This window comes from Oryctolagus cuniculus, chromosome 20, assembly GCF_051225735.1.
Source record: "Oryctolagus cuniculus isolate XC-2025 breed Fujian yellow rabbit chromosome 20, ASM5122573v1, whole genome shotgun sequence".
NCBI classification, from domain to species: Eukaryota; Metazoa; Chordata; class Mammalia; order Lagomorpha; family Leporidae; genus Oryctolagus; species Oryctolagus cuniculus.
The window spans coordinates 26682741-26707440 of record NC_142886.1 but is presented as its reverse complement, the minus strand read 5'-3'; the positions used below and the strand labels follow the sequence as shown (position 1 = coordinate 26707440).

The following is a 24700-nucleotide window of genomic DNA, read 5'->3' as shown; positions in this document are numbered from 1 at the left end:
GCTGTGAGTCCGCGCGGGCTCGTGGTTTGGAATCTGTCCCACTGTGCACAACAGAGGCAGGGCCTGCGGTGACGGTGACGGGGAAACTGGGCTGATCTTGACGCTGCAATTTACCCCCGTGCGACCTTGGGGGAGTGACATAAGACTCAGTTTTCTTAGGTATAAATCGGGAAGAGAAGCGGCATCTGTGTTATAAAGCTGTCTCAAAGATTAAATGAGATAATATGTGTGAGTGTATAGCTAGGGACCTGGCCCCACAAAAAGGACTTAAAAAAGAAAAGAAAAGAAAAAGAGACAAACTCCTTGGAGCTGTGCTGAGGCCGGGCAGTATGAACCACCAGGCGCACCCTGAAGACAGGCTCAGAGGGCTCCGCTCCCGAGTGCGGGGAAAGAAGAAAGGCAGGGAGGGGTGCTTCACTCTTCTCCTCAACTGCTCCGATCTCCATAATTCACAGTATTTTCTGAGGGAAAAAAATAATCTAGCAAATCCGCAACATCCAATATTCTCACTGGCATGGATGTGGAACTATCCCTTTGTGTCATTCAAGGACAACACAGATGCCGTCGAGTACAGAAAGCTCAGGGGTGCAGCTCCAGAATCTTCGCATCTGTAACCAGCCAGGTCACCCCGCCTCGTCCACCTCACACAGCTCTCCCACCGCCCCCAGTGTCCTTGTGCCTTCTCAGGGTCACCACCTCTGCCAAAGGTGACTACCACTTTTTTTTTTTTTAATAAATGTATTGATTTGTCTTCATTTTATTTGAAAGGAAGAGAGAGAGAGAGACAGAGAGAGAAAGCCAGAGAAAGACAGAAACCCATCTTCCACCCGCTGAGTCACTCCCTAAATGCCCCCAACAGCCAGGGCTGGATCAGGCCAAAGCCAGGTGCCTAGAACTCCAGGTCTCTCACATGAGTGACTGGGACCCAAGTCCTTGAGCCATGACCTGCTGCCTCTAAGGTATACATTAGCAAGGAGATGGATTGGAAGGGGAGGAGCTAGGACTTGAACCCAGGCACTCTGATACAGGACACTGGTGTCCCTGGGGGCAGCCTAACCGCCATGCCCAAATGCCTGTCCCCAATGACTACTTTGGCTTCTACCAAATAGTATAGCTTTTGCGCAGAAAACTAAGATGTTTAAACCTGAAAACTTTCTGGTTAGAAATGTCACAACCAGCAAATATTAGCACTCTACAGAAAAATGGAGGAAACGCACTGTGTGCTCCAGGAAAGGAGTAAATCAACCCAGGTGATTCCTTGTGCCAGCCCAGGTGGGCGGATTCTCATGTCTGCCAGCACGTCAGCCCAGACGACAGGCCGCGGCTGCGGAGAGCCAGAGGAGAGTTTCCAGTTCCGGGTGGAAAAGCACAGACGTGAGCATCACAGAGAACTGGGCGACTGACTGCTCAGAGCCTCAGTTTTCCCACGTGAACTGGGAACCAAACACCCTGCCTTACCCCACAGACTAGGAGAAAAGGCACACTGTCACCGGGCGGTGCTCAGCAAGGGGAGGGGCCCACAGTCACCTGCAGCGGGGCTGGACGGAGGCGCCGCGGCCGTGGGCTTCCGCTTCCTCTTGATGTCGCGGGAGCACGGCGGTGCCCAGTGCACACTGGCCTGTCTGCAGACACAGAAGAGAAAACGTGGTTTCAGCTCTGTGACTTCTCGTAAGACCTCGCCTTCGGCCCAGGTCACATCATGACCCATCACAGAGGGACGCTAACAAACAGGCGCCATCTTGGCCCGTAAGCATCGGCACAATGTTATGCAGAACTAATCAGAACTCATTCTTTATCCACCACAGAGAAGTAGCATTCAGGATTAATTTCAATAAAAATGTGTTTCATTACGTACCAATTTTTGTAGTTATTTTTCATACAAACTGTAACTTCCATTTTCTTAACTCACCCAAGTGGTAATATAATGAAAAGTTGAATGTTGCATGAACACAGATGTTTGCACAGAACTTGTTTTTCATAGAATCTCACAGGAAGTTTAACCTTTCTACCAACATCAATCTGGATTGTTACTTCTGTCTGCATCACAGGCTAATTGAAGTTTGGTTTTTGTGACTTTTTTTTTTCTTTGACAGGCAGAGTGGACAGTGAGAGAGAGAGAGAGAGAGAAAGGTCTTCCTTTACCGTTGGTTCAACCCTCCAATGGCCGTTGTGGCCGACGCACCACGCTGATCCGAAGCCAGGAGCCAGGTGCTTCTCCTGGTCTCCCATGGGGTGCAGGGCCCAAGCACTTGGGCCATCCTCCACTGTACTCCCGGGCCACAGCAGAGAGCTGGCCTGGAAGAGGGGCAACCGGGACAGAATCCGGCGCCCCAACCGGGGCTAGAACCTGGTGTGCCGGCGCCGCAGGCGGAGGATTAGCCCAGTGAGCTGCGGTGCCGGCCAGTTTTTGTGACTTTTAAAATTTTTAAATTTTAACTTAAAAATATTAACGATGTGCTAATAACGTGTTCTCTTATCTGAGTATTCAGTTTACTTAGAAAACAAAATACTCAGTGCTTCAAAGCTAGAAATGCAGAAGACTGAAAGATGATGGACTGAACACTGAAATGGCTGTGTGCTGCTTTAGCTCCCGGCCCCAGCCGCCCGTGTCCCCTTAGCCCAGCACGTCCTTGCTTGCCTTTATCAAAGGGAGCTAGGCAGTGATCTAGCTGGCCTTCAGGGTTCTAATCGCTGGACTCAAGGAGTCATTTGCTTTTGCAATAGCTAAGAACCTTGATGGCCAGTGTTGTCCCGAGGTGGTTTGTGTAGGGGCATTCCAGGTCCGGGCAGACTGTAACTGCCACCTTCATGTAGTCCCCAGACCAACTGGAGCCCCCCTGGCTGTCATAAAGAGCACAGCAACACTGACCAATCAAAGGAAGGTTACGAGTTCCACTGACCAACCAGGAATACAAGCTGATCACGCACCTGTAGCCCTAATTTCACTCTACAAAAACCTCCACTTCCACAGCACCTCGGGGAGCCTGGGAATTACGCGATAGCTGGCCAGCTCCTTGCTCTGCACTTTGCAGTAAACACCTCCTCTCTTCCTCCATCCCGATGTCAGGGATTGGCTTTCTGTACCTCAGGCATGTGCACCTGGTTTGGGGGTTCTATAGCAACGCCTCCAACCAGTTTGGGGTGTTGTTTGGCAACATCCCCACTTCCTCTTTCCTCACAAACTAGACAGATCTCACCCCGATTAAGGGCCAGCTTTTGAGCCCCGTCTACCACTACTATTTAACTGGTGCACACAGATCTTGTTTCCCTAATGAGGCTTTATCTCACGAGCACAGGAACCATATTTATTCTTCTTTCAGAATTTTCCAGTGATCTGTCACCCTCAGCACAAGGCACACTGCTGATCCTCATTAAACATCTCTTGACTAGAATAGCAAATGGATGTGAATAAATGTTTTAGAAATCAAATGGTCAACTGAATGCGTAAAAGTAGGATCTTAAAATTTTAATTATTTATTTTATTTGAAAGGCAGACAGACTTCCCACCCACTGGTTCATTCCCCAATGCCCTCAACGGCTGGAGATGGTCAGGCTGGAGCCAGGAGCCAGGACCCCATCCAGGTCTCCCACGTGGATGGCCCAGCCACTTGGGTCATTACCTGGGACCTCCCAGGGTGCACATCAGCAGGAAGCTGGAACAGAGAGCAGAGCTGGGACTGAACCCCAGGCACTCTGATAGGGTGTGCAGGCATCCCAAGTAGCCACATAACCAGTAAACCAAAAGCCCTTACAAGTAGTTAAAAATGACAAAGCTTGTATTATGTCTCTGTTACCCCAGTTTAAGAAACAGCCAAAGTATACAACAAGTAAAAATCTGGTACAATTATCCCAGATGACTTCCTAATTGGCAGTCCTGGATGTGCCAAGTCTGCTAGCTTAACAGTCTTCAACCTGAACTTCAGACAAACCCAGGCGCCCTGGTGCACAAGGGCTTGTACCACGAGACAACTGCTGACCGACAAACGTCCGTAGGCACAGGGCCCCCAGCCTAACCAGTTCACGGTGTCAACTCTGGCACACACCCGTGCACTCTCTCACTCTGTCGTTTCTCTCAATAGCAAAGGCCCAAGAATCATTTCCACTTAGAAACAGGGAAACACAAAAATGTCACTTAAACCCTCAGAAATTCTTTAGAATGCGAAGAATGCTGAGGGCTGACATTCACAGTACAAAGCCAGCGGCTGGGGAGCCATCCAGATTCCTGACTGACCACCCTCCTGGGTGGAGAGAGAGTTCGCTTTCAGTTAAATACGCCTTGGGATAGCTGACTCCGGAAATCTCAACAGTCCATCTTCACAGATGTGTCAGGTGTCAGGAGGGCAAACGGTGCCCTTCCCACACCTCGCATCGCTCGGTGACCAGGTCTGCACGAGTCTGCTGACTCCAGAATAAACGCACAGAGAAGCCAGCAGGGCCGAGGCAGCCAGAGCCGGGGATGAGCGGAGGGGAACCCCAGAAGCTAAGACAGAGGCAGAGGCAAGGAGCCGCTGCAAGACGGCCTTCCTGGGTGCCAAGAGCAGCGACAGGGACGTCCGGGACCCAGGCGCCACCTTCCCCGCCAGCGAGGGCTGAGCCACATGGGACTCAAACTGCTCCCCGCCCGACTCAATCACGCTGCCCTCAGTGCTTCAGACGGAGCAGCGAGCCCAAGCGAGGAGGGTGGTGGGTCCACCACACCTTCTCCTCTGCCTGACGCCCGAGATAGGAGGCTCCAATGCCTTGGAAGAAGCGGGAAAAACCCTGCTTAGACTGAACGATGCTCCGGCTGTTGGGAGGGTGGCGGGCTTGGCAGAGGGGCTGTGGGGAGGAGGGACAGTGACTGGCGGAGGCACAGGGGCCTCCTAGGGATGGTCATTTTCGGGATCCACATGCTGGTGGCGTGGCTGTGACTCCGTGACAATGCCTAAAGTGTCTGTTTCCGGGTACACTTCTCTGTAGGTGTATTATCCTTCAACAGAAAGCTTAATTAAAAAGCATTGCTTCTTCAAGATCAATATTTATAATATGTGGAGTTTTATGACACAGATGCAAAATGAGATGCATAAGGAAAGTACTCAAAAGGGTATTAAGATATTAATTCTCAGAGTATCCACTTGGGCTGAATTAAATAATGACTGCCTTTCATTTACAACTCATCCATCATTTGCACAGCTCCACATGTCAGCAACATGGCTAAGGGCCCACGTAATCAACGCTTTCATGGAGCAAGTCACTAACTTTTTAAATATTTATTTATTTGAGTGGCAGACAGAGGAAGAAACAGAGAGAGAGAGAAAGAGAAACACTCCCATCCACTATTTTACTCCCCAAATGCCAGCGACAGCTGAAGCAGAAATCACTCACTGGGCACTCAGCACAGGTCTCTCAGAACCCACACGTGAAGCGTCCCACTGCCTCCCAGGAGGCTTGCATCAGCAGCCAGAGCCAGAGAACCAAATCCAAGCGCTCCAGTGTGGGAGCCTGAACTGGCATCCTAGCCGCTAAGCCAAATGTCCACTCAGAATTAGTAACTCTCATCTCACATTTTCAAAGAATGACATTTTGATGTAAAAGCTGAAACCATTTATGTACCAATGTGTTTATGTTTTTAACCATCTCATTGGAAATACAGTGGTTTTTTTTTAAGTATACACAATTTTTGCTTTCTATTTTGTTTTAAAGATTTATTTATTTATTTGAAAGTCAGAGTTACACAGACAGAGAGTCAGAGAGAGAGAGAGAGAGGTCTTCCATCCAATGGTTCACTACCCAGTTGGCTGCAATGGCCAGAGCTGCACTGATCTGAAGCCAGGAGCCAGGAGCTTCTTCCAGGTCTCCCACATGGGAGCAGAGGCCCAAGGACTTGGGCCATCTTCTACTGCTTTCCCAGGCCATAGCAGAGAGCTGGATTTGAAGTGGAGCAGCTGAGTCTCGAACCGGCGCCCATATGGGATGCCGGCGCTTCAGGCCAGGGCGTTAATTTGCTGCACCACAGCGCCGGCCCCAGAAATACAGTGTTTTTAAATGCTTATTTTATAAAATGAAAGTACTGTTTATTTATTATTCTGCCTAGAGGTTGTTGTGTATACCGTTTTCTGCAGCGCCCTTAGGGGCGAGGTGGCCTCAGTGGCCCAGCTGTCCCTCTAGGATAGGGTTATCCCATTCTTTCTGAGTATTGTGCAGTGCTTCAGGGTTAACTGTCCCCCCATAAAATGGCCCCCAACTCTCAAGCCTCTGGCCTGTTACTCCCTTTGCAGTCAATGATCTACTACCCCACTCCCACTTCCTGCTGCCTCAAACATTCTAAATCCTTCAAATGGTTATAAGTTAGGAAAGAAAAGGTTTTCTAAAGAAACCAAGCAACAAAGCATATTAAGTCAATAACTCACTTTGCTGTCATGTAAAGGAATGTATTTCTACATGGATTTTTTTTAAGATTTATTTTATTTATTTGAAAAGCAGAATGACAGACACAGAGAGAGGGAGAGATTTTCCACCCACTGGTTCACTCCCCAAATGTTTCCATAAAGTGTGGGGCTGGACCAGGCCAAAGCTAAGAGCCCAGAACTCCGTCTAGGTCTCCCATGTAGATGGCAGGGGCCCAAGTACTTGAGTCATCATCCGTTGCTTTTCCAGGTGCATGCGCAGGGAGCTGGACTGGAGGCAGAGTGGCTGGGACTCCAAACAGAACTCCAGTATGGGATGCCGGCATCACAGGTGGCAGCTTAACCCACTGCGTGCGTGGACTATTTCTTTCTGTTCATCAGGTTTTTCTGTGCTTCTTTCATGACTTACTAAGTTCACTGAACATGTAGTCAGTGCAAGAATTGCACTGGGAGGCTGGCGTTGTGGTGTAAGCCAGCACCTGCAACACCGATATCCCATATGGGTGCCGTTTCGAGTTCCAGCTGCTCCACTTCTGATCCGGCTCCCTGCTTAACGTGCCTGGGAAAGTAATGGAGGATGGCCCAAGTCCTCGAGCCCCTGCACTAGGGGGACCTGGATGAAACTCCTGGCTCCTGGCTTCAGCCTGGCCCAGCCTGAGAGATCGCAGCCTACTGGGGAGTGAACCTGCAGATGGAAGATATCTCTCTCTCTCTCTCTCTCTCTCTGATTCTGCCTCTCCTTCTTCTCTCTCTCTCTCTGCAATTCTGACCTTCAAATAAATAAATAAATAAATCATACCAAAAAAAAAAAAAAAGAGAGAGAGAGAGAACTGCATTAGGACCCTAAGGGTACAAGGATAAGACACTCTCTGCCTGGATGGATCTTGTACCATTTACAACTGTACAATGCTTTAGGTTGCAGAGTATAGACAACAGAACTACTGAGGCAGCAGGAACAAGGCAGGTTCACTCCTGCAGGTCAGTCTAAATGTGCCTGTCACGTGCACCGATTCCATCCCAGCTCCTGGTTTCAGCTTCGTGCAGGAGATGGTTCAAGTACTCAGGTGGCTGCCACCCTCAGAGACCTGGACTGAGTTTCCAGCCCGTAGTTTCAGCTGGGCCCAGCTGCTGGCATTTGAGGAGTGATCAGCAGACGGGGAGTCTCTCTGTCTCTGTCTCCTTCTCTACTTCTCAAATGTACAAATAAAAAAAATCCACCAAATTCTCAGAGCCAATCTGGTCCATAACAGAGACGTAAATATTTCACCTAAAGAGCAGGATGGGGAAGGTGGAATGTAAATTGTGATAAGAACACTGTTCTCCAGGAGACAAGCAATCGACCTAGGGAACAGACAGGCGCTCGGTGTCTGGCTGGAGCTCGGAGCCAGTGGGCACTCGGGACACGTGCTTCTCTCGCAGCACCAGTGCTGGGTCAGCCCCTCCCCTCACGGGGTCATGTCCTCCCCCCCCAGGGGGCACTTGCCAAAAAGAATGCATTAGGGGTGCAGGAGCGGAAGTGGGCATGAGCATGAAAAGCAACAAATAATGCTTTTAAAACAATTCTTACTCGAGAAAAAGTCACTAGATTCTTACCATGGGCGTGAAGGTGAATGCTAAGGATTAGCAATTAATTGAAAGCGTATTCTGTATATCCAGGCATAAACACACCATGTCTACTTTATGCTTTACTGCAGGAAACGGAGAGATCAGGTGAGCTGCTGCTGCCGAGTGTTACTTAGGAAACTGGGCAGATCACTATGTCCCTGGGGCAGGAATGTACTTTTAGGGGAAAAAAATTACTTTGAGAAATACATGCATGTTTAATAGAATGAATACGTTGGCATAAAAAAAAAATAGCTCAAGTGAGTGCTTTGGATTTAGAACAAAGATGTTTACAGTCAGTGGTAAGGAGGGAAGAGGGCCTCCCTCTGCCGGTGGCAAGCTCATTTAAGGAAGAGTTCACCTTCAAAACTCTGATTTTTAAAAGCCATTGAGAAGTTCATTTTTTTGCATGAAATAGAAATAAAAGTTAATGTGCAAAAATGGATTTGCTGTACTTTTCCTTAAGTACAGACAAATAAGTAACATGGGGGGAAGAAAAGAATGCTCCTAAGAACCAGAGGTCATACATACCGTCCATCCCAGGCCCTCTCCTTAACTACTAACCTGTTCACCTCAGTGATTCCTGACAGAAACAGAGGGAGGCCTGGCCTGTGGAGAACACCATGCTGGACGCGGCTGGCATGGACACGAGTGAGTGAGCCAAGCCCCTGTGCCCAGCTCACACATAGGAGGAGGGCGGCTTTGTAAGTAAAGAACGAATAACCCAAGATGCTGAGCTGTCATCAGAGAAGTAGTCAAGTGCTGGGTAAAACGGGGGGACGGAGGCCATCCAGGGAGGCAGAGAGCCCTCTCCAGGGGTCAACTGACATTCTTAAACACCAGTAGGGGAAACACTCTCACAGACTTGCACCTGGGGAAAGATGCAGGCCTAGGACACCGCGAGCCACAAGGGAGCGCAAATTCAAAATGATCGCAGGAAACAGCAGGCTCGTCTAACAGCAAGAGCGCCTGGCAGGGCCGCCAGTGGTTTTCGCTCATCTCTAACCCCAGCAGCCTGTGCCTCAGTCCCAGGGCCCTGGGCCAGGTCGACGCGGGCTATCGTGGAGCTGCTCTGGCCAGCCACAGGAGCAGAGCGTTGCCCATCTGTTGGAAAGATGGGCATTTGACAACGGAAAACCAGAGAGAGAAGGCTGTCATCACTCCACTTCGGCCGGCAGATGCCCACAGTGGGCACACAAGACCCTCCAGCAGAGCGCAAAGGACTCCAGGGCTGTGCGGCACAGCGCGCGCGGCTCCCCCAGGCCCCGGCACCCTGCGGACAGCAGTCCAGCAGCACCGTCTCCCCACACAGGGCTGAAACCCAGGCACTAAGGGGGTGAGCAGGGGCTGCTGTACTTCATAGCATTCCCGACAGATAGAGCACTAATAAAAGGTTCTTCCCCGAGCCCTGGGGTAAAACCTGAGGCTGTTTATTATGGCTCCAAAGGTCAAAATTAATAGCATGAATTGAGTCTTCTTCTTGCTCTTTGAAACTCCTTGTCAAGTGGCACAGCCAGCTGGGCACAGAACTCTGATATGCAGATCACTATGCTGTGAACAGATAAAATGAATTACAATGAGCTCAGCCTACCACATTTCCACTCTGTACTGGGCAGAAAGGTCTCTCTCTTTTTCTCTGTAGTACATCTCCTTAGACAACCACTCTGGAAGCCAACACCAAGTTTTTAAAATTGAAACTATCCTAAGGACAGAGTAGGGTGGGAATTATAAGACAAAAATAATCTTCGCTACTATTCTGTGGAATATTTACACGTTTCCTTTCATTTTGATGCCCACTAGTCCAGTAAGAAAAGTATAGCTATTTCCATTTCAAAGCTAAGGAAACTGGAGCGGGCACATAGTGCAGCAGGTAACCTTATCAGAGAGCTGGTCCACGTCCCAGCTCCACTTCCAATTCCAGCTTGCTGCTGATGCCCACTCTGGAGGCAGCCGTTGCTGGCTCAGCCCGCGGGTCCCTTCCACACATGTGGGACACCTGCACGGGGTTCCCAGCTCCTGGCTTCAGCGTGGCCCAGCCCTGTCCGCTGTGGACATCTGGGGGGTGAGCCTGCAGGTGGGAGCTCTGTCTGCCTCTCTGCTTTCAAATCAATCAATCAAAATATAAGACAAGGAAACTGCGATACTGGGGGGAGGTTCCGTCACCTGCCCAGGGAAAGCCTGGATTCTCACCGGGGTCTGCCTCGCACTAGCACCCACACATTTCGCCTCATTTTGCACACAGCCGTTATCTCATGGACTGGAAAGAAAACGTTAGAAACCGAGAGACGTTTCCATTCACTTGTTAAGGAAAATGTACAACATCTGCGTGCCAGGCTGGCGGCGTCTGCTGTCTCTAACAGAACTGAAAATAAAATTTCTCAAAAGCAAAATAGCATTTTATACAGGAAGCTGACCTCCAGGAAAAGAGGATATCAAGCAAGCGCTTGGCTACTGCAGAACTTAAAAAGAAGGATAAATGGGAAGTGGTGAGAAATCACCAAATCGCCACCACAGCACAGGACAAGCCAGGAGAGCTGAAAACGCGACACTTCCATGACACACTCGAAGACTCAACCGGGGCAGCACAGAGACGCAGCGACTGCTCAGCCCTGGGTGCTGCTCCACAGGTAACGGAGGCAGGAGAAGCCAGCCTTCACGATCAATCAGTCTCTCATTGTGGGAAAAGCTGCCTACAGCACTTGTCTCCTCATTACAAATCTGTGGCTGTGCCCTTGACAACAATACCACTGCCTCTGTCTGAACACCAATTACACCATCTGCTGTTTGAGCAGCAGCAATTTTTAATACCAGCACCAAGCATTACTACTTTCACAGCAAACCCAACGTGAGCAGCCAAAACAGCCGAACCCAGCTGGCTTCGGACTTTCATCCACACACCCACCAACTACCCCTACGAGCCTCCACCCGCCTCACCTTCTATGAACAACTGTGCTGGCACCGTGCCACGTCCTAACGCTCTTCTTCACCTGTGGGAGGTCCCGCAACGCTATGAGGAGTCCAGAGTTCTAGCTCCCATCAGGCACCACGCACACAACAGCAAGGCACAGAGCTCATGCCAATCATGGAACGGAAGTCCCTGTTAAGCAATCACAAAGCATCAGTCATGAAACCATATGCATTTCAGCCACTAGTTCTTAACCCTGGTTGCGTGTTCGTCACATGGGTTGCTCTAGAATCATGCCCATGCCTGGGTCTCACCCAGTCTAATTAAATCAGTATCTCTGGAGGGGGGTCCCAGAATGGATTTTTTTTTTTTAAAGCTTCTCCAGTGATTCCAAAGCAACAGCAAGGTTGAAAACCCCGACACTTAAGTATTTCTAGGGTGGTATTTCTAAATTCTCTTCATCAATGGTGCAAAGACCAAATTCCCCCTTCCATCTGGGCTGCGTTATATTAAATACATCAAGGGGGCTGGCGCTATGGCATAATAGGCTAAGCCTCCGCCTGTGGTGCTGGCATCCCATATGGGCCAGTTCGTATCCTGGCTGCTCTTCTTCCGATCCAGCTCTCAGCTATGGCCTGGGAAAGCAGAAGATGGCCCAAGTGCTTGGGCCCCTGCATCTGCATGGGAGACTTGGAGGAAGCTCCTGGCTCCTGGCTTTGGATTGGCCCAGCTCCAAATGTTGCAGCCATTTAGGGGGTGAACCGCGGATGGAAGACCTTTCTCTCTGTCTCTCCCTGTCTGTAACGCTACCTCTCAAAAATAAATAAGTAATACATCAATATAGCGCTAGCTTAAACGTAAAGTCCCACCATTGATTTGTTTCGAACAATGAACATACTAAACAGCAGAGTGCCTTGAGGCCACTCATCGGCCCCCAGTGGCCCCTAGGCCTGCCCTGGAATAGAGGAGGTCACTCGGGAGCCGTCAGGTGTAGTGGGGTGCTTGGGAGACTGTAATTGGCAGTGTCCAGGCGAGAAGCAGCTCAGCCCTGTGAGCCGATAGGAGGGACCCTTCGTCGTTCAGCATGATTATCAAACTCTTTGTGCTCTTAAAGGAGAGTAATTATAGGCATGTGAAAAAAGGGAAGCGCTCCCTCAGGACCTCTTCCTCACATGCTTCCCAAGAGGCACGAGGGCCATTAAAAATTCCATGATGAAGAGGAAAAACAGCCTGGGAACAGCCAGGAGGCAATACAGCAAATTAATACACCAGCCCTCCTCGGGGAAAGCTGTGATAAAACAGGAAACACTTCTCTCTTCGCAAAATAAAATTATACCACTAATGATAACATAGTCACCACACACACTCTCACACACACACACTCACACTCACACACATACACAAATCGTTCTAATGATGGGTGTGAAATTCCCAATGCTACCCGGACACTTTGAAAGAAATCTTTTCCTACTACAAATAAAATGGGACAAGAGAAAGATAAAATTTCCATTCGAAACGGCTTTCATACAGTCAGGCACCTGCCTCTGCCCTCTACCACTGCTCCTTTACCCGCTCTTCTGCAGGCCGGGCTTCTGTCCACTGTCCACTCGTGCCCACGCCCACTGCAGGCCTGAGGGCCACCTCATCTGTCCGCTGCAGGGGAGCAAGACGGTGCCCTCTGCGCTGAGCCCTTGCTCAAGGAGGGCGGGGTGGCCCCAAGAGCTGCGTGCCACCGTCTGCACGTCCTAAAACCCGCGCTGATCATCTCCCACAGAGCAGTGCTTGCCAAACTACTGACGGTGCAACCCCCGGGGGAGTAAAAGTTGAGGACACGCTCTTGATACACGTGATACACACACACGGAATATAAATATGTGCTTCCAGAGCGATATAGGTAAAACAGAAACAATAACAAATTTCTAAGGCTAAGATAATGAAGACACACAGGGTTAAAAGTGCACTTGCCCTGCCCCCACAGAACCTTCCCACATGCCACACCGTGCGAGTCTACTGCTCTGGGGATGCGGCCTGGGAGGGAGGACAAAGAGGCCCTCTCCCGGCGCACGTTCTCTGTCCTCACTGCCACAGCAATGGTCTCGAGCAACAGGCCACGTTCTCCTAGAGCCGAGGGCACTAGCAGCAGGCCCCAGACTGCCTTGTGTGTCTAAGTCCAGCACCAGCACTCCCCAGTAAGAGCGAAGATAAAAACGCAGATAATGAGATACACAGAGAAACAAGGTGCTGCCAGCCAGGCCTGCCGGGAGGAGGCTTTTCAGAGCAACAGAAAACCTGGTGAGAGCTTGGAGAGTGATGGCGCCACGGCACTGCCTAGGTGGCAGAGGCAGAGGGCAGCGGCCAGGGAAATCCCCTCTGCCCCTCCCGCGGTGGTGGGCTGCTCCGTGTGCTCTTTACACAGTCTTGCACAGGCATGAGACTGAGTGGGGAGACAAGAAGCCAGAGGACAGCTTTCCTACAGACGGAATCTGTGCCTCCCGAGAGAGCCTGCGACCATCACCCCTAAGACAACCTCCCTGAGCCTCAGAGTCACGAGCCCGGCTCCTGCTTCCGAGCATCCAGCCTAATTGTCAATTTCCGCCCCGTTATCCCTCGGGAACAGAAGCTCCTTCGGTATCTAAACAAAGAGCCCGGCTCACGGTGGGGAGTCAGTGCATGAATGAATGATGCACACGCAGTATGCTACTGAAGAAGTCTGTGTCGTCCAACAACATCCCACCTCCTTAGCAGCACTATTTACGACGGTCTCTCTTTACACAAAAGTCTCCCTGTGAAACACCACCGCTCCACTGGCGGTGGGCTGAGACAGAGCTCTTTATTACAGCCTCTAGTACAAGTTCTCACTGCATCCATGAGAATAATTTCTGGGTGCAGGCTGCACCCCGAATCTAAGAACATATTTCAGAATTTATTAGATGGGCCAGTGCTGTGGCATAGCGGCTAAAGCCACTGCCTGCAGCACTAGCATTCCATATGGGTGCCGGTTCACGTCCTAGCTGTTCCTCTTCAGATCCAGCTCTCTGCTATGGCCTGGGAAAGCAGTAGAAGACGGCCAAAGTGCTTGGGCCCCTGCACCTGCATGGGAGACTTAGAGGAAGCTCCTAGCTCCTGCCTTCGGATCAACCAAGCTCCAACTGTTGCAGCCATTTGAGGGGGAACCAGTGGATGGAAGACCTTCCTTTCTTTCTCTCCCTCTCTCTGTCTGTAACTCTACCTCTCAAATAAGTAAAATCTTTAAAAAAAAATAATAACACATCAATATATGTACAGTATATATATATATATATAGTGTTACCTTAAACTTACAGTCCTACCCCAGGCTCTTGGCTTTCACTGTAATATTCCGTAAAGGCAGTTGTGGGGCTGGCAATGTGGCACAGCAGGTAAAGCCACCACCTGCAGTGTCGGCATCCCATATGGGCGCTGGTTGAATCCCAGCTGCTCCACTTCCCATCCAGCTCCCTGCTAATGGCCTGAGAAAGCAGCAGAAGATGTCCTAAGTGCTTGGGCCCCTGTAACCATGTGGGAGACCCGGAAGAAGCTCCTGGCTCTTAGCTTTGATCAGCCCAGCTCTGGCTGTTGCGGCCATTTGGGGAGAGAACCAGCAGATGGAAGATCTCTTTCTGTATGTGTGTGTGTGTGTCTCTCTAACTCTTTCAAACAAATAAAAAATCTTTAAAACAACAACAACAACAAAATCATTGTCATGCTGGAAATAAACTCTTTGAACACCTGAATTGGGAGACCTGGATTGAATCCCGAGCTCCTGGCTTTGGCCTGGCCAAGCCTTGGCCATTGCAGCATTTACGGAATGAGGCAGCAGACGGAAGACACATCTTTTTCTCTCTCCCTCTTTCAAGTAAGTAAAATTAATTTGTTAATTAATTTTTAGAAGCTCTGTGGTCCAGCCCGTTAGTGGCTTTTCTGTGCATATGATCCTGCTACGGGAGGGATGCCACCACGGAAATCACACTGACTCCCTGTGTTACCTACATGAAGAGAACTTATACTGAGAAGCCTAGCATAAATGTACATTGAACGCCTAGTGGCATCACACAGAGGGGCTGGGGGCTCACTAGGAAGGGGGAGATGTAAAAGACCAAAAAAAAAAAGTCCCCAAGATAAACTCTTAGGTAAATTCATTACAGACTGCAGAGGAGGCAAACAGCTAATGAACACGGGGTGCTGGAGGTGGCCCCTTTCGGCAGGATGGCCCCGGAGGCCTCCCTGAGGGGGCGGCACCTGAGCCGAGACGGACGCGAGCTCAAAGATGGCTTTCCAGGCAAAGAGAACGAGAGGAAAGCTTCAGAGGCAGGGGAGGGCTGCTGTTTTTGAAGAACAAAATGGGGCTCCCTGGCGCAGCCGGCCCTCTCCCCCAGAGAGGGGCAGCATCGTCTGAAAGGAGCCTGGACACGTAGGCAGGAGTCAGATTATGCAGGGCTGCGCAGGTCACGGCAGGGAACATTAATAATGTTCTTTGAAGATGGAGCTTTGAGCAGCAGAAATAATATGAAATAGGAGCCGGAAGAGTTAGGTCAAAGTTGAAACTCAATCATATTAGCCACGTGACCACAGAAAGAGACTTCACTACTCTGCTTCAGTTCCCACCTCCCTAAAACCTAGTTATCTCCAAAAGCTGTTGTAAGGAATAAATGGATATTACACACATTCTTTATAACAAAGTATTATAAAAAGGAATATGGTATTACTCACAAGAACATGACAGCCACTTGGGGCAGGCATTTGACAGCAGTTAAGAGACTTGGGGTGCCCACACCCCAGATCAGAGTGCCAGGGTCAAGTTCAGGGTACTCTCTAGACCCCAGCTTCCTGCTAATGCACACCCTGGAAGGCTCAAGTAGTTGGGTCTCTGCCATCCACAAGGGAGGCCTGGATTGAGCTTCCAGCTCCTGGCTTTGCCCTGGCCCAGCCCTGGCCATTGTGGTCCTTTGGAGAATGAACGAGCAGATGGGGGCATGCTCTTGTACCCTCACTCAGTCACTCTCTCACTGCCTTTCAAAGAAGTAAATAAATAAAAAGCACATGTTATATCATTTTTAAAGAAAGAAAATCAGCACCCAGAAGACAAGTACCTGGCAGAGCAGTGCGCTGGTGAGCATCTTCGGTGAGAAGCATCAGCAAGAACACCCAGGGAGTACAGCGGGGAGAGGGGGTTACACTGCAGGACGAAACAGGACGCTTTCAGTGAGGCGTGTGAGAAACCCTCTCTCCTACCAGATTGCCTCGCTCTTTGACTGCCCAACTCTCTGGCCATGGCAGATATAGACACCCGGGGATAAAGGGGCCTGTATTGAAGAGTTTGCCCACGGACGCACCATCCCTGATCTAGCACACCTCAAAAAGAAAAAGAAAAAAAAAAAGGACTCCTTGTTAAGCACCAGTTGTTCAAAAGCTTCTACTTCTACTACACGGGAATCCCGTAAGCAGCCCAGGACAGCGCTTTCCAGCTGACGTAACAGGAACTTCTGCCTGCTGCTATCAAGTGAGTGTTGGACCTTGTTTCTTTAGGTACAGTGGGAAGATAACTAGACTAAGAATTGGAATACCGAACTTGGTAAGTCCCAGTCTACCACGGAGTTGCCTGTGTTAAAATCTCTGAGCTTCACTGCCTCCTCTGTGAGTCTGCGTACCGCCTCTGTCTCACTCGCTTTACAGGATGCTGCAAAGGCTAACTGAAACCATGCTTTAAAGGAACTTCATTTCTCATTTGTAAAGCATCTACTGACCTCAGAAGGTGGTTGTGAGGATCAAATGGGCTCCTACAGATGAAAGCATCTCACTTCGTGCTTGCGAGCTTTCTTTGGACTTGAAGTCCCTAACTTAATACATCTTAAGACTGGGAGAACTTTGAATGGCAACTTCAAAAGAACTTAAAAAGAATACAAACTAAGCAGCTGCTTTATCTGCCACAGAGGTTCCAGACCCGGTCCACCAGCTGCATGGTTCTGGGCAAGCAGTCCACACCCTGTGGCCCTCCAGTCCCTCTGATGGACTAAGCAGTCACCACGGGTCCCCTTCTGCCTCCAGCTCCTCTGAGGCCAACGTGGCTGCTGTTCCCGTGGACAGTTCCCCAAGCTGCGGACTCTCACACAGTGCCTTCAGGACTTTGGTCTGACCTGTCCACCACCTCCTGCTTACTTAGTATTTTCCTTTATATCAATCATTTCTGCTCAGCCTTATCCTTACTATGTTTCCATAAAATGTGTTTTATATACTGTTTTAATATATGTCATGGTACAGAGCTTACAATCCAAGTTACGTATCTTCATACCATCCACCCCCTCATGTCTTCCATGGCTCTAGTTCATTTTGAAATAGCAAATTCACAATCAAAGTACCAAGCCTACGAGAGTTATCAATAAGCTACTAAGAAGTCAAAATAAAAACGCTAAGCAACAGGAAGCCTGAGAATTTCTACCTGTCAGTCTTCATCAACATGACAACTATTCACTGAGACAAAGCAACCCCCACCTCAAAGATCAAAAAGCTCAACTGCAACCCCTCCTCAAAGGTCTAACTACGCTGAGGGCCCCTCCCAGGGTGGCCAGGCACAAGACCACGAGGGCAAGGCTTCAAGGCCTCAACCCCACTTCACCCAAAGTAGCTGCACCTTCTGTTTGCACGCACAGGCCTCACCAGAGCACCTCTCAGCTCGGGATTCGGGCGCTGAGCTAACTCCTGAGCAGATGAGATTCATTCTGCCTGCTAAGGGCAAAGTTCAAAACTTAAATTAAAAAGAGAGATCCTATGAATATGTGTTGTTAAGTAAGAACTGACCACAGCTGAATTCAAAAAAGGGCCTAGAATGCCGTGCCGACCAGTGAGTGCCAGTCTTGGAAACAGCCCTCCGAGGCACTCAGGGTGCGGGAGGGAAGAGAGCCCCTTACCTCCTGTGCAGAAAAGTGAGGAAAGTCAGGGGCCGGCGCTTTATTCTTTCTAAAGAAAAGGAAACCAGAAGATAAAAACAAAGATAACAAAGACAGGCCTTCTTACCTGATTGCGTTCTCTTTTCCCAGCTGATGGCAGCCAGAAACTAAAGAGAAGGGGAGAAGAACAGTAAAGAAAACAGTGAAAGAAGTGGCAGGGAAACCAGACAGCAGCCGAGGAACGCGAAGGTGTAAGTGAGGCCAAGGGAGGAGACGGGGAAGGGCTGCAGCTGGGGAAGACAGGACAACGACGACGATTCTGCTGAAATAACTCTGCAAAGGGAAAGCTTCGTTGGGGCCGGCGCCGTGGCTCACTTGGTTAATCCTCCGCCGGCGGCGCCAGCATCCCATAGGGGCACCGGATTCTGTCCCGGTTGCTCCTCTTCCAGTCCAGCTCTCTGCTGTGGCCCGGGAGGGCAGTGGAGGATGGCCCAAGTGCTTCGGCCCTGCACCCGCATGGGAGACCAGGAGGAAGCACCTGGCTCCTGGCTTCAGATTGGCGCAGCGCGCAGGCCGTAGCGGCCATTTGGGGGGTGAACCAACGGAAGGAAGACCTTTCACTCTGTCTCTCTCGCTCACTGCCTAACTCTGCCTGTCAAAAAATTAAAAAAATAAATAAATAAATAAACTGAACAGGCCAGACATGAAGCCAGAGTACAGAGTGACACCAGCACACTCTCAGCTGGGCAGTGACAGCAGGGTCCTCAACTCACATCTAGCCTACCAAGTAAGTTAAAACTCAGACAAGGCTGGCTGTGTACAGGATCAGAACCAGGTCCTGACCACGACACATACAGGAAACAAGAGCCAACCGCGGGGCCAGCACTGTGGAGTAATAGGTAAAGCCCCATCTGCAATGCTGGCATCCCATATGGGCGCCGGTTTGAATTCCGGCTGCTCCACTTCCAATCCAGCTCTCTGCTATGGCCTAGGAAAGCAGTGGAAGATGGCCCAAGTGCTTGGGCCCCTGCAGCTAGGTGGGAGACGGGAAGAAGCTCCTGGCTTCAGATTGGCACAGCTCTGGCCGTTGCAGCCATTTTGGGAATGAACCAACAGATTTTAGACCTCTGTTTCTCTGCTTCTGCCTCTGCCTCTCAAATAAATAAATAAATCATTAAAAAGAAAAGAAGATTCAACCACATTAGGGGACAAGGCTGTCAGAGAAAGGATATAATAAGTTTCCTACAGGGGCTGGTGCTGTGGCACAATGGGTTAAAGCCCTGGCCTGAAGCGTGGTGTCCCATATGGGCGCCAGTTCGAGCCCCGGCTGCTCCCCTTCCAATCCAGCTCTCTGCTATGGCCTGGAAAAGCAGTAGAGGATGGCCCAAGTTCTTGAGCCCCTGCACCCACGTGGGAGACCCAGAGAAAGCTCCTGGCTCCTGGCTTTGGATTGGCACAGCTCCAGCCATTGCAGCCAACTGGGGAGTGAACCAGTAGATGGAAGATCCCTCTCTCTGTCTCTACCTCTCTCTGTAACTCTTGTCTTTCAAATAAATAAAATAAATCTTTAAAAAAAAAAAAACTTTCCGAGAGCTACATAAAGGCTGTCCCCAGTCATTAGGATGAAAGGAGATTTCCCTCTACAGAGGTCCAAGGACGAGGGGAGAAGGTAGGGACATAAAGGCAATCACCCAAAAAGAAAAAAAGAGACAGAAAAATGAGTTTAAAATACAGCATCCTTACTGGAAGCTATACCTATAAAATTCAAAACTCAAATAACCAGCAAATTGATTGATTAAATTAAGACTAGTTTGGAAAGGAGGCGAAAATCACTGCCATGGCTTAGCAGTCAGCCATGTGAACTGTTAGGTAATACAGCTCAAAAGCCTGGTTTTCGGGCCAGCACTGTGGTGTAGTGGGCTAAGCCTCTGCCTGCGGTGCCAGCATTCCATATGGGCGCTGGTTTGTGTCTTGGCTGCTCCTCTCCTGATCCAGCTCTCTGCTAATGGCCTGGGAGAGCAGTAGAAGATGGCCCAGGTGCTTGGGCCCCTGCACCCACGTGGGAGACAGGGAAGAAGCTCCTAGCTCCTGGCTTCAGATTGGCCCAGCTCCGACCATTGCAGCCATTTGGGGAGTGAACCAGTGGATAGAGGACCTTTCTCTCTGTCTCTCCCTTTGTCTGTAACTCTGCTTCTCCAATAAATTAAAAAAATTTTTTTCTTTAAAAAAAAAAAAAAAAAAAAAACAAGGCCTGGTTTCTAAGTGGCTTCATAACCTCCCGCGGAACAGGCTGGGAGAGCCGCCCCACCACGTGCACTTACTCTTTCTGCCGCGGGTCTCTAATGATGTGGCTGATCCTCTCCGTGCCCAAAGGGCTCATGCTGGTCTCCTAGAAAGACAAGGAGAGGCTGAGCCAGCCAGAGACAAATGCACAATCCATCATCCAGCTCACGTGCTCCCACAACTGAAGGGGGCCCCAGCGACCTCAGAGGCACACGTCCAACACCCATCTTCAAATCCAGCAGAGAGTACATTTCAGAATGCTACATGTTGTCTTACTTGTCTCTGGTGATCCAAAAATGTCATTATAAACACTGCTTCCTGTGATGACGTTTTAATTCAGTAACACCTTCTGGAGTTACTGGCGTACACAGAAGCAGAAACACTTGTTCAGAAACCCGGAAGTGGGCCCTGTTTCCCAGGCCTGCACAGCACGCTCCCCGCAGCCACAGGAACAAGCCCAGGAGTCGTCGTATGGGACATTCATGCACCCTCACTGGTAAACCAAGACATCTGCCAACTCCAGGAAGGCAAGCCAAAGGGCTTCCGTGACTTAGCGAAATTGTCACCTTGCCTCTGTCCCTTCAGCACCACCACTCCAAAGGAAAATGAGGGGCACATAAACTGACTGTTAAATCTGGGGTTCTCGAGATTGTCATGGGAGCTTACCCAGAAGAATACAAGAAATTCAGAAACTAATCATCCCCCCGGAAATCAAAGTGGCAGAATGAGGCCCTCAGCCCTCATCTAACTTGAGTGCATTTACCTGGCTGTGTCTGTCACAGAAACTGGAACGCACAGCACCACGCACAGGAGGAGGAGTTACACAGATGTGTGTGTGTGTTAAGATGACAGAACATCAGGTGGGGTACAATGGCAGAACGTCAAGCCGTGACTCACATGCATTTACTTCTGGGCAGACACTATCTACATTCATCTGCATTGCGTGCATTAACCTACACATTAGAATGCACATTTTAGCAGGACAACTGGCTACGGAAACATTAATCTGAGGTCAGACGCTGGGTAGGGGTGGAGCTTAAACGAGAAGGCGCTACATACTCTGCTCTTCACCCCTTTCGTCTCTGCCTGCTGGACACAGATGCAGACGTGGCAAGGGGGCCAAGGGAAAAGATGGGTGAAAAATGAGCTATTTGCTACAGCTGGAAAATTATTAACTGAAAGTGCCGTAATGTTTAAATTTACAGTTTATTACTGTGTAAATTACAAGCAGTACTTTGCGTAATTAGCAGTTCGCTGGCAGGGAGCTGTGAATGAAACTCATTATTTATGATTACAATTTAGAGAAAGAGAAGAGAGGTGGGGGGGCTGGAGGGGAGCTGAACAGTGACCTCTGCTAGAAATGACAAATATCCCTTTAAGGTGATGAAGATGAATTAAACAAGTAAATATTATCCTATTCATTTGAAATCATTAGAAGCACGTCACGTCCAGCGGGTCTTAGTTCCCTTCCAGGCTAGCTAAAGGAATGCTTCAAGATGAAATGACTCACTTCCATGGAAATGCAAGGCTCCTGCTGCTGAGTGAGGTAGGCGGAAGGGAAGGCTTTATCTTCCTGCCTAACCAACAAAGGGAAAAAGCCCCTCTCCAACCTCTGCCCGCCCTCCACCTCAGGGACTCCCAGCCTGCTGGCCGTCCTGTTCATAGTATGCTCCTGGCACAGGCAAAGACGCATTCTATTGTCTGCAAAATGAGTGATCCGAGGGAACAGAAATCATTCGTCCAATAATCAAACATTCTTCTAATTAGGAACTGGGATTGAATTTAAAACTAAAAAGAAGTAGGAATCTGAGTTCAGCTGGAAATAAACATCCTCACTTCTTTTGTCTAAAACTTCAGAAAATGACTTCCTGATTGGACTCTAAACAGTGGCATCTTAGGCGTAGCCAGACTGTGCCTGAATGCTACACACCCGGCTTGGCACAGAGCCGCCATGGAGCAGGCCTCCTAAACACTTGGCGAGTGAACAAATCAGTGCTTGCCTACGCCTCTCTCTTCCTTCCTCCTGGCCCACCACCACCTCCTCGGACTGTGCACAAATCCCTGTCTTACCCTATTTCTCAGTCACAGAGCTATGGTCAAAAGTAAAAAGATAAATAACCACTGTTAAAGATAGACATAGGTGGGTTCAAATCTGTATTCTGTTTCTTCTCTCTAGGAAACGTCAGGTGTAACTTCTTTGAATGTAAGTTTTTCTCATCTGCTAAAGGGGAATGTGACCTTTTCTACTCAGGCCCTGGCAAAGGCAGAACTGAACCAACAGGGCCATTCCCCCTTCACGGCTAAGGAGGGACCCTTGCAATGTGCCAACAAGGATTTGCTTCTCTCTCTCTCTCTCTCTGTCTTAATGAACTCTAGGATGAAAAGACCAAAGTTAACATAGAACAAAGACCCATTCATGAACTCAGGAGTCATAGAGAAGCCAGGAGTATTTTAGGCACACGGTAAGATTAACCTATAGATTTACAAACAGCCACTATAATGACAGTGTCTACTCCGTCAGAACTTCTGTAAGTTTCATGTTTTGTAGGTGTACTCCTTCATATCCTACATAATGTCCATTCTCAGAAGCTAACAAAAAGCTGTAACTGGCTTCGTTAACTCCAGGGAGCTCTGTGGAACCTCTGATTGTCAACAGGGTCCACATGCCCCAGGGGGATACTGGCTTCCCGCAGAGCCTGGGGAATATGAGCCATCACCTTCCCCAGCCTTCTTCGCCCCTTTCGGAGGCATCGAGCTGCAGCTCCAGGCAGACGATTCAAGCGAGCATGGTACCCTAAAAAAGAGAAGAAGGGCTCAGCTCCTGGCTGCAGACAGTCCAGAAGAAATCACATTTGTAGTACGCTGAAGGCCTTACCCCCAGAATCTTTCTCGACTGATCTTTAAACTAGTATCTCAAGGCTGTCCACCACGGACTTACCGTTCCCACGTCTTTGTCACCAGCACTACAATCTTAGGCACGTCATCTACCTTGACCTTGGCCTCCCTGTCTAAAAAGAGGGATAATCACTTCCTCAGGCCTACTTTACGGGGCTGTCTGGAAGACCCAGTGAACCGTATGTAGAAGGCACTGAGTAAGTGACAACACTTCACAAATGTAAGGCATTATAAACAACTCCTAATTTTAAATTAGAAGCTAGTTACTATGTCAAAAACAGGTGAAAAGAGCCTGTTAAGAGGGTACCTGAAAAAAATCTGAGAAAACGGAATGAAAAGATAAATTTATTTTGGTGCAAAAAATTTTCTTTAGTACATGGTAGTTTTTTCACAATACTCATTCTCCATCAACTTCCGGAAGACCCCTTGGATAGCATAACCTCCTTTTTCCAGCTGTTGCCTGTGTTCTACATGTAGAAAAAACAATGGGGAGAATGCACACAGAAATACGGTCCATGAACTGTCTCCAGATCTGGGTTTGCAGTCTGCTCTAAGGCTCTTCCTGTTGCTCTTGTTCCCCTGTGTACAATGTAAGTGGTCCAGAGAGGACTCTCAGAAATGCTCACTGCCGTGTTCAGTGAGGGCCGATAAGTAGACAATGTGCAAGTCAAGCAACTGCTCTGCAAGGCCTCACACACCCCCAGCCCTGAAAACTCATCGAAACACAGCGCCACATAATGGGAGGTCACAGCTCCTGAGGATACCCTCATCACCAACCAAGCTCGACAGATACTGGAGAACGGACTGCCTGCTTGTTTACTAGCTACTGGGAATCCTAGAATCACAGATTTGCAGAGTTAAAAGCAAGCTCTCAGTCTCGTTCAACACCATATAGCTCAGTGAGGGCTCTGACACCTCAAGGAGAGCATCAGGGAGCAGCGCGGCTCGTCCGTCCTTCTCTGTCTAGGCTCCTCCCATCTCACTTTGCTACATCACAGGAGAAGGGAAAGTTGGTATCTGTGTAAAGATTTGCAATAACAGAATCACTTAAGTAGAATTATTTAAAGAAGTATTTCTAAAGCATCCATTTTAAGAAATGGGAGTTTACTAAAATCTGTTCTCTTCCAAACTCCTGTATTTCAAGTTCCCGTGGGCTCTGAATACCCCCATCAGTTTCAGAGCAGGATGGCGGCTGTGCTGTGACAACAGGGGGTGGCAACCTGAGAGTGTCCTGCCAACTATGTCCCCAGTCTCCAGGGATCGACTTAGGGAGGAATGAGACCCTGAGCTCTGAGAGTCACCTCTGAAGCCTCAGACGAGCTCCACGGTTCAGAGTCAACGGGTTCTTGGAATCCTGCCATGGCGCGATTCTTCTTCCCCAAGGGACACGTGACAGCGTGACGTGTGTCTCATCGCAGCACTCACCTCTCTGAGCCGGCCGAGAGGGCAGGAGGAATGTGGGGTCGGAAAGTTTATCCAGGCCGGAATCCATCCTTTCCACTTCGGAGCAATGATCAGCAGTCCACTTGGGCAGAAGGTTGGGGACGGTGAACCCTGGGACGCACTCTCCTTCATAGAACCAATCGCTCTGCTCATCGTCCCCTGGAGCCAAGAGACGACACCGTGTGCTGCAATGTTAACATGCTCCACGAGAAACCAAATGAGAGGGTAATTTCTCAGTGCTTTAAAATAAATCAAAGTACGAGAAAGGAGTTCTGGTCTTTCTT

At 49.4% G+C, this 24700-nt stretch overlaps 1 protein-coding gene across 7 annotated transcripts in view; it reads right to left on the bottom strand.

The window, feature by feature from the left end:
* Window positions 1-24700, bottom strand: part of GPATCH2L (G-patch domain containing 2 like) — a 54763-nt gene that overhangs the window by 5809 nt on the left and 24254 nt on the right. For 2 of the 7 annotated variants that reach the window (XM_008272010.5, XM_089322417.1), the window contains exons 4-9: window positions 24399-24575; window positions 22796-22872; window positions 20117-20184; window positions 17817-17865; window positions 16002-16087; window positions 1528-1622 (exon numbers count right to left, since the gene is read on the bottom strand). In XM_008272010.5, the coding sequence (XP_008270232.1) occupies window positions 1528-1622; window positions 16002-16087; window positions 17817-17865; window positions 20117-20184; window positions 22796-22872; window positions 24399-24575 (552 nt within the window). Of the gene's footprint in view, window positions 1-1527; window positions 1623-16001; window positions 16088-17816; window positions 17866-17922; window positions 17963-20116; window positions 20185-22795; window positions 22873-24398; window positions 24576-24700 lie in introns of all 7 variants that reach the window. The other 5 variants (XM_002719634.6, XM_017349462.4, XM_008272012.5 and 2 more) reach the window with 5 other exon arrangements.